Below are 10,175 nucleotides of genomic sequence, written 5' to 3'. Positions count from 1 at the left end.
GGTGACCTAGAGGACCTACAGCTGTGGTGCCTCCCATGGAACCCACCTGAGCTGAACAGGGAGGGGCCAGGCAGCACTGCAAACTGCTCAAGCTCCTCCATCGCTCTGGACCACCGTCCCCTGTCAACACTGCGCACTAACGGGCAAGTCTTCTCGTCTCTCCGGTGCTCCCTGTGGATGGGCCCCGTCTAATTCCTCTGGGCATGCCACCAACTGGAGCCCTGATGGAGGTCTGTCATCTAGACATAGCCCATGCCTGTGACAAGGTGTAAGAACAAGGCATACGATGAAGAGTGGTTAAACATCCCAGTGCTGTTTATTCAGGAGAACATTAAGATAAATACACCTAAATATTACAAAATTTTATGTACAGGAATGACCACTCCCCAACAAGTTTAAAAAGCAGTCTGAAAAAAAACAAAAAATACAGTCCCCCCCACTCCCACTTTCAAACCCTGGAATGCCCAGGAAGACAGAATCAAGCTCTTGATGCATTTTCTTCAACACAGTCAACAGATATTGAATCTGGATTGGTTTGGCCGATGCTATTGGAAAGAACGCAGATGTGGAAAGAAAATGCTATGTTTAAAATCCCTTTCCAATGCTGGCGCTAGGCACCCAAGTTTTACCTACGTGACCCTATGGGCATCATTTCCTGAAGCGCTTGAAAAGCGGGTGCACGTGCTTAGTGGAAGCCTTGCTCCGTGACGAGTGGTACTCCATGTACACTGTGTCATCGGCCCCAGACATGGAGCTCATCGTGCCGAAGCGCCGGGACACCTGCAGGGCGACCCGGCCCACCATTAGTTTACAAAGCAAAACACCCTCCTCCTATAATATTTATAATCATAATAAGATAAATTTATAAAACTTATAAAAGTTTCATAGATTTTATTATTTTTAAAATAACACTTACTGACCACTTAGTATGTCTCAGGCATTGTTCTAAGCAGCTTATACTTATTTACATGTCTTACCTCATCTAATCCTCACAACCATTATAATCCCCATCTTACAGAAGAGGAAACAGGCACAGAGAAATGAAGTATTTGTCCAAGATCACATAACTCTTAAACAGATGGGACTTGAACCCAGGCAGTCAGCTTCAGATTCCCTGTACCTAGCCATACACCACCCTGCCTCTCTTAATGACACTTTCTAAACGGAATTTTAACAGTGAGGGCAGGAGTCCCTCAAAATCTCCTGAGACCCCATCATAAGTCTTTGAATCAACTGGAAATCCTTTCTAGCCCTGGGCCTGAATCTTGGCTCTGTGTCTCACTGGGTGGCCTTGGGCAAATACTGAATGTCTGCACCTCAATGAACTCATCTGTAAAATGGGGATAACCACATCTGCTTGACATGTGTGGTATGAACAGAAATCACACGAGTCAAGGGTCTGACCCCGAGCCTGGGACACCACTCGCACCAGATTCCAAACAAGGTACACAGACAGGCACTGAAGCCACGCCTTGCACAGCCTCACCCTGGGTGACCCACTGTGAGGTGGAATTGACTAGACACCACCTTCAGACACAGAAACAGGAAGTTTCCCTGGGCTCCCGTGGAGAGTGCCCAGGAGGAGGCCCAGCCCCTAACCCCCAGGTCTGGGGACAGAAAGGTCTCAGGCTGCGGGGAGGGCAGCACCTCCCTGGTGACACTGCTCCCTTCTTCCCTTGTTCCAGCCATTGCTCACTTTCCAGCTCTAACACCAACTTAGTTTCAAAAGCTCCTGATGAAACGGTACTTCTCTCCTTGGAAGGGCCTGATAGTAAGAATTCCTCATAATGACACTTTCATTAGTTATACTGTATTATATTTGCCTGGCACATAGCAGGCATTCAAGAAGTATGTGCAGAATAACTGAAAAGTTGCGCATTTTCAGAGAACTCTAAATATTTTTCGAAGAATGTATGGAAACTACAATACGAGTTGATTCTCAGACCCATTTTACAGCCTGGAAGGCTCAGTTTCATTACTGAGGAGGAAGCCAGGGATAAGGTGACGCGCCCAAGGCCAAAAAGGCAGCCCCAGATCCATCACGCTCCTTCCAGTAGCCACCCTAGGCAGAGCCTGGGCTCCCACATCCAAATACTAACAAATACTTAGGCCAGACTGCTATGTGAACAGAGCAGGAGACCAACCACACCCGCCGTGTGCTCAGACACATAAAACAAGACAGACGCACGGCACAGTTAGCAGGGGTGTTTTCGATTCTCTTCTCTAGTCTCCAAGTTCTTAAGAAAATCACACAGGCACATACACACAAAGGACTGTGCAGGCGTCTGTGTGTCTAAGATGCTGTCCTTCGGGAGAACTGACATCTGGGGCCTCACCCACTCAACTCACCTGGCTGGATTTGGAGCCAAGTTCTCCCGCCACCACCTCCTCCTCAGCATCCAGGTCAGAGGCTGCCAGGACCTTCTGTAAGAGTTGCTGTTGCTCCTCTTTTGTTGAAAATGCCAACTCCTCCTCCTCCATGTTGGCAAGCTTTGTGATCACCTGCAGCGCAGAACCCTCTTGTTTTCTCTCCCTGGACCCGCCCGCCTTCTCCTGGGCTCACCTGGTCTGGTCACTTGCCCCCTCAGGCCCAGCAGAGCAGGTGGCTAATAACGGAGAGCTCCTCTCAGGCAGTGCAGAGACCAGCCTCAGAGCCACTGTCAACAAGGAGCTTAACTAATGACTGCAAGGCAGGAGAGGTTCAGGAAATTCTAGAAAACTCTGCTCCCAACACATGGCAGCTAAATGATCACTTACAGAAGATCAACAGGAATCTTGGCAATCTTAAAACAACCATTCTGGTAGTTTTCCCACCTTGCACCAGGTAAACGAAGGACCAAAAACCGAAAGGCACAGCCGGCTGACCTTTAAAAAGGCCTTCAACCTCCAGGCTTGGCACCCAGGGCTTCCAGCAGGAGGGACACTTATAAATGATATGATATTAAGAATGGATTTATAAGATTTTTCTTCCAAAAGAGAAAGATAAAAGCATGGTGGAGATTTGGTTTTCATTTCTTTGGAGATAACTTACTACAAGGCCTACCTATCCCTGCAGAAAGCTTGGATTAATTACGTATAGCAGGGTCCCCAACCGCTGGGCTGAGGACCAGTACCGGTCCGTGGCCTGTCAGGAACCGGGCCGCACAGCAGGAGGCGAGCGGCGGGAGAGTGAGCAAAGCTTCATCTGCCGCTCCCCACGGCTCACATTACTGCCTGGACCATCCCACCCCCATCGCTTGCATTACGCCCTCTCCCCACCGGTCTGTGGAAAAATTGTCTTCCATGAAACCAGTCCCTGGCACCAAAAAGGTTGGGGACTGGTGAGTCAGAAAAGGAACTTCTTTTCGTCTCTCTCTCTCTCTCTCATTCTTCTCATCATTTTAATTAAAAGAAAATTCCTAGAAGTATCTGGCTGTACCCTTCAGGTGGCCACAGATCTGGAGTACAGATACAGGACACTTCTGCCCTGGCCTGATCACCAGGGTCCAGATTCTGGGAACCCTAACCTGGCTGCTCTCAGCAGGCAGCCCTGGAGGTGAGGAAGGCAAAGGCAGCTCCAACCTACACAGACAACCATGTGCTCAGGTACCATGTTGTCAAGCTCACCCATCAAAGAACCCAGAGCACCTGATTCGCTGCTTCTCTTACCCTTACGACTCTCCTGGGAATCAGGAGGTATGGATGCTATTATCAGCTCGAACGTTACACAGAGGGATAAAAAGGTCGAAATGAAAATCCTTTGGAAAACTGTCCCAAGTGTCCTGAACTAGAGTTCAGCATGAGAAGTCTGAAAAGTGTCACTGCCTCTGACTAAAAGGGGAGGGATCAGACAACCCTGTCCTCTTTTCTAAGGCTAATAAAGGGAACTCTATTAGTTCCCTAATTAGTTCTGCCCTAAACCAATTTGAAAAAGATACAATCTGAAGTATCTGAAAAGGCAGCCTACAGTCTTTCACAAACAAGAACCTGGGAACTTATATGTTCTAAGATATCCTTTTAATCCCTTGCTTCCAGCACCCTCCACCCACTACCACAAGTAAAAACCCTTTGGGACACTAAATCCTAACAAAAACTTAGTATTTGTGTCAATAGGAAAGAAAGCAAATGCCTTAGCCAATGAAAGTTCGCCAAAGCTTTAGAATTTCCCAAACTATTAAAATACCAGATTTACAGTACATGGATGGCTCTGATGTCTGTGAGGCCCACTGAGGCCCAGGCTTACCAGATGACTAAGGGCAGACTCTCCCAGCTACCTGGAGGGGGCACCCCCTGAGAAAGTAACCCCGAGGGGCTTAGACTAACACAGTGATAGCCACAGTTCCTTCATCTCGAGTCCTACTAGGCGAGCACATTTTCCCACCAACATCTAATGTTTTCTCTTCAAGACAACTGTAAAAAGTTAACAAGCTGAGACTCCACAGGCCTCTTACTTCAGAGGCCCCATTCTTTGACCATTCACTGTGAGAAGTTGGAAACAGGAGGGATCCTGCACAATATTTTTCCTTCAAAGCTCCCCACAATTCATGCAAGGACAAAGGTACCCTCATGTCCCCCAGTGTCCTGTGCCTGCCTGAAATCTGTCCCATGGTCATGCTGACAGCAGCCCCCCACTTCTCATGGAGGGCTGGGTACAAAAAAGCCTCGGTCCTACTCCAACCAGAGACCAAATGCTTACATACCTTAAAGCTATAACCTTGATCTACCAAGAACCTCTGTCGCTTGGTTGAGTAAGCCATTTCCTGTGTGTCCTGGGACACCAGCGAGTAGAAGAAGGCATTGTACTCCTCTGCAACCATCCCTGGAGGAGGGCACATAAAAGGACAATATTAGCTATTAGAACGGCAGGAACTAAGGGTCCAGTGTTCCAAAGCAAGTACTGCAGTGGGAGAGCTCTGCAGTCAGAGGGGCCATTGCCCTGATTCTGCACGAGGACTTCATCAAAATTAAAAACTTTTGTGCTTCAAAGGACACCATCAAGGAAGTGAAAAGACAACCCACAGAACTGGGGAAAACATTTACAAAGCATATCTGATAAGAGATTTGAATCTAGGGAATACAAAAAACTATTACAACTCAACAGTGAAAAGACAAATAAACCAATTATAAAAAGGACAAAGGATCTGAACAGACAGTTCCCCGAAGAAGATATAAAAAGAAGATTCACGTGTCAATGAGCACATGAAAAAAGCTCAATATCATTAGTCATCAGGGAAATGCAAGTCAAAACCGTGACAAAATACTACCTGGCACACACTAGGATGACTAGAATAAAAAAAGATGATTACAGTTGTTGTCAAGGATGTGGAGAAACTGAAATGCTCATACACTGTTGGTGAGAATGGAAAATGGTACAATCACTTTGGAAACAATCTGGCAGTTTATTAAAACGTTAAACATAAACTTATTACATGACCCAAACATTATTCTAAGAGCCAGAAAGTGGAAACAATCCAAATGTCCATAAATGAATTTTAAAAAGTGGTATGCCCAGGGACTTCCCTGGTGGAGCAGTGGTTAAGAATCCGCCTGCCAATGCAGGGGTCACAGGTTCGAGCCCTGGTCCAGGAAGATCCCACATGCCGTGGAGCAACTAAGCCCGTGCACCACAACTACTGAGCCTGCACTCTAGAGCCCGAGAGCCACAACTACTGAAGCCCACACGCCCTAGAGACCGTGCTCCACAACAACAGAAACTACCACAATGAGAAGCCCGTGCACCGCAATGAAGAGTAGCCCCTGCTCGACGCAACTAGAGAAAGCCTACATGCAGCAACAAAGACCCAACAAAGACCCAAATTTAAAAAATAATAATCAAAAAAAGTGGTATGTCTATACAGTGGACTATTATTCAGCAATAAAAAAGAATGAAGTACTAATACATGCTACAATATGGATAACCCTTTTGAAAACATTATGCTAAAACTACTTTAATAAAAAAGGTTGAGAGAGAAAACCCAGTAACAGAATTATCATAGTAACTAGGACAGAAAATACCGTAGCCTATAAAATCTGATCCTGCAGGAAAATCTGAATATTTTTGCTTCACAGTTCAAATGTCAGTAAGTTAAGTATCTGTGTACTGCCTCTGAATTCAACTGTTTCCTTGTCTTACAAGAGTTCAGAGATGCAAAGAAAAGGGCTAAGTATATTATATCAAATATTTTCCTTTTTCTCCCTTTGTTTTATTGAGATAAAATTGACATATAGTGCTATATAAGTTTAAGGTACACAGCATAATGATTTGACTTACATATATTGTGAAATGATTACCTCGGTGAGTTTAGTTCACATCCATCATTGTAGTTTTGATTTGCATTTCCCTAATAATTAGTGGAGTTTAGCACCTTTTCATGTACCTGTTGGCTATTTGTAAATCTTCTTTGGAAAAAATGTCTATTCAGGTCTTTTGTCCAGTTTTTGATTGGATTATTTGGTTTTTTTGCTATTGAGTTGTGTAAGGTCTTCATTTATTTTGGCTATTAACCCCTTATCAGATATACGATTTGCAAATATTTTCTCCCATTCCATACATTGCCTTTTCATTTTGTCGAACATTCCTTTTGCTGCGAAGAAGCTTTTTAGTTTGATGTAGTCCACTTATTTTTTATTTTGTTGCTTAAGCTTTAGGTGTAATATCCCTAAAAAACACTGCCAAGACCCATGTCAAGGAGCATTTTTCCTTTGTTTTCCTTTAGAAGTTGTATGGTTTCCAGCTTTACATTTAAGTCTTTAATCCATTTTGAGCCAATTTTTGCTAGTGGTGTAAGACGGGGTAATTTCATCCTTTCACATGTGGATATCCAATTTTCCCAGCACCGTTTATTAAAGAGACTATCTTTTCTCCACTGGGTATTCTTGGTTCTCTTGTCAAATATTAGTTGACCATATATGCACAGGTTTAATTTCTGGGCTCTGGATTGTGTTCCACTGATCTATAAGTCTGTTTTTTTTTTTTTTTTTTTTTTTTTTTGCGGTACGCGGGCCTCTCACTGCCGTGGCCTCTCCCGTTGCAGAGCACAGGCTCCGGACGCACAGGCTCAGCGGCCATGGCTCACGGGCCCAGCCGCTCCGCGGCATGTGGGATCTTCCCAGACCGGGGCACGAACCCGCATCCCCTGCATCGGCAGGTGGACTCTCAACCACTGTGCCACCAGGGGAGCCCTATAAGTCTGTTTTTGTGCCAGTAACATATTCTTTTGATGACCACAGCTTTATTATATAACTTAAAAACAGAAGTGCGATGCCTCCTGCTTTGTTCTTCTTTCTCAGAACTTGCTTTGGCTATTTGGGGTCTTTTGTGGTTCCACAGAAATTTTAGGATTGTTATTTTTACTTCTGTTTAAAATGCCACTGGAGTCTTGATAGGGATTGCATTGAATCTACAGATGGCTTTGGGTAGTATAGATATTTTAACAATTTTAATTCTTCCACTCCATAAACAAAGGATACTTTCCATTTATCTTCTTACATTTCTCTCATCAATGTCTTATAGTTTTCGGTGTAGAGCTCTTTCACCTCCTTGGTTAAATTTATTCCTAAATATTTTATTGTGGGTTTTTTTTGTTGTTGTTTGTTTTTTGGCTGCGTGGCATGTGAGACCTTAGTTCCCCGACCAGGGATTGAACCCGTGCCCCCTGCAGCTCGGAGTCCTAACCACTAGACTGCCAGGGAAGTCCCCAATATTTTCTTGTTTTGGATGCTATTGTAAATGGAATCATTTTATTTCTTTTTTAGATAATTTGTCGTTAGTGTATAGAAACACTACTGATTTTTGTAAAGTTTGAATCCTGAAACTTTACCAAATTCATTGAATAGATCTAACAGTTTTTTGGTAAAGTCTTCTGGATTTTCTATGTATGAAATCATGTCACCTGCAAATAGAGAAAATTTTACTTCTTCTTTTCCAATTCTGATGCTTTCTATATCTTTTTCTTACCTAATTGCTTTGGTTAGGACTTCCAGTACAATGTTGAATAGGACTGGTGAGACTGGGCACCCTTGTCTTGTTCCTGATCTTAGAGGAAAAGCTTTCAAATCTTTCACTATTAAGTATGAGGTTAGCTGTGGGCTTGTCATATACGGCCTTTATTATGTTGAGGTACTTTCCTCCTATACCTAATTTGTTAAGAGTTTTTATCATGAACAGATGTTGAATTTTGTCAAATGCTTTTTCTGCATCCATTGAAATGATCATATGATCTTGTCTTTAATTCTATTAATGTGATATATCACATTTATTGATTTGCATATGGTGAACCTCCTTTGCATCCCAGGTATAAATCCCACTTGATCATGGTGAATGATCCTTCTAATATGATGCTGAATTTGGTTTGCTAGTATTTTATTGAGGATTTTTACAACTGTATTCATTGGATATTGGCCTGTCATTTTCTTTTCTGTAGTAAACTTTTCTGGCTTTGGTATCAGGGTAATAGCCTTGTAAAATGAGTCAAACAGTATTTAAAAAACAAAATTCCAATCAAATTCAAAGGGATTTTCAAATTAGCTTTGTGTGTGATGAGTAAGGAATAAGTAATGAAACACTTTCATATATGCTAGTCAGATTTATCCAGCAGTCTATTATATTCTGTTATGTACTCTTATTCCTCATTATTAACAGTCCTGCAAGGTAAGGATTGTCACTCCAACTTTGGATGAGAAACCAAAGCTCAGAGGGTCAAATTACTTGCCCAAGGTCACACAGTTGGTCTGGTGCCCAAGTCCATGTTTGCTATTTCCACTAATTTGCCCTGTCTCCATTTCAAGCACAATCAATTAGCTGTTTCCTAAACATACTCAAACGCAGTACAATTACAACACCTGCCCACTAATCCTGTCATTTTCAAACATCCTAGCAGTCCAAGTTCTTCCTAAGATTAGTGAATTCCTTGAGGACAGGGCCTGTGTCCTTGTTTTAGGACCTGCCTGGTCTGCTAAGAAGATGCTATCTCTTAGCAGAAACGTCAATCTCTACTCTGCCCATGATTGGGTTCTGGGCTCCTTTACTGCAGTTAACAAGCAGAGGAAGCAGGACTCTTGCATCTTCATTCACTGAGCTTGTGATGTCCCTGCTGTAAACTGCCACTCAAGGGACCACTCTTCACAGGTTATGAGCAAGGTATCCACCTTGTGGCTGCCCAAGCTGCTCCTACCAAGCCCTCCCCTTACTCTTAACTCAAGGTTCAGGGGACAGCTGCCAGCTGCTACACTTGCACTGGTGGTCTATGCTCTGCTTTCTGCCTTCTACATCTACACCATCACGCACTCTGAATTCAACTGTCTCCTTGTCTTACCTGGCTCCTCTATCTACCAACACAAACACTCAGCTCAGACTGTGACCTCCAGACAGCTGCCATGGAAAACGTCCACATGCTCAACCCCAGCACATGAGAAATAACAATGGCCAAGGAGACCTTGGTCCTTGCTTTGGAACCCCCGTCCATCCCCTTCAGGGTCTACCTAGCCCAGGAGCACAGGCTCACCCTCACAGACACCTGACGGAAGTGGTTTGAAAAGACAGACCGCCTGGAGCAGAAGGTACCTTTTTTTGCTCGGAGCACTCGCCCCAGCCTCTGGGCCTCCTGCCGCCGGGAGCCACCATGAGATGAGATCTGAATGAGAACATTTGCTTCTGGCAGATCAAACGATGTGTCACCCACCTATAGAAATGAACCAGCTATGAGTCTGGGAAGTTTTTTTTTTTTTTTTTGCGGTACATGGGCCTCTCACTGTTGTGGCCTCTCCCGTTGCAGAGCACAGGCTCTGGATGCGCAGGCTCAAGCGGCCATGGCTCACGGGCCCAGCCGCTCCGCGGCACATGGGATCTTCTCAGACCGGGGCACGAACCCGTGTCCCCTGTATCGTCAGGCGGACTCTCAACCACTGCGCCACCAGGGAAGCCCTGGGAAGGTTTTTATATATGAGTCAAAAAGGGAAAAAAAAAGTCAACTGGCCTCAAATTTAAATAAGCCCTGTAGGTAATTCAGAAAAACAATCACTATCCTCTTCAATCTGTACCGGGGTCCTTCAGATGCACACAGGCCTCTAAGGACCTAGCATGTTCTCCTAAGAGCTGTCCTATAGAAGCTGTCGAGACCTGACTCCTAACCATCTGTCTCAGCAACAGTCCTGGTGTGACTGCTAGGGACCCAGAGACAAGAGGGCCCTATCAACAG

The 10,175-nt window shown here is 44.5% G+C and overlaps 1 protein-coding gene across 1 annotated transcript in view; it reads right to left on the bottom strand.

The window, feature by feature from the left end:
• Nucleotides 1-297: 297 nt before the first annotated feature.
• Nucleotides 298-10,175, bottom strand: part of ERCC3 (ERCC excision repair 3, TFIIH core complex helicase subunit) — a 38,136-nt gene continuing 28,258 nt past the window's right edge. The window contains exons 12-15 of the mRNA XM_065880436.1: nt 9,542-9,659; nt 4,680-4,798; nt 2,350-2,502; nt 298-780 (exon numbers count right to left, since the gene is read on the bottom strand). Of these exons, the coding sequence (XP_065736508.1) occupies nt 649-780; nt 2,350-2,502; nt 4,680-4,798; nt 9,542-9,659 (522 nt within the window). The 3' untranslated portion in view covers nt 298-648. The remainder of the gene's footprint in view (nt 781-2,349; nt 2,503-4,679; nt 4,799-9,541; nt 9,660-10,175) is intronic.

Source organism: Phocoena phocoena, chromosome 7, assembly GCF_963924675.1.
Source record: "Phocoena phocoena chromosome 7, mPhoPho1.1, whole genome shotgun sequence".
Classification (NCBI taxonomy): Eukaryota; Metazoa; Chordata; class Mammalia; order Artiodactyla; family Phocoenidae; genus Phocoena; species Phocoena phocoena.
The sequence above is the reverse complement of the archived record's forward strand: the minus strand, read 5'-3'. Positions and strand labels throughout refer to the sequence as shown.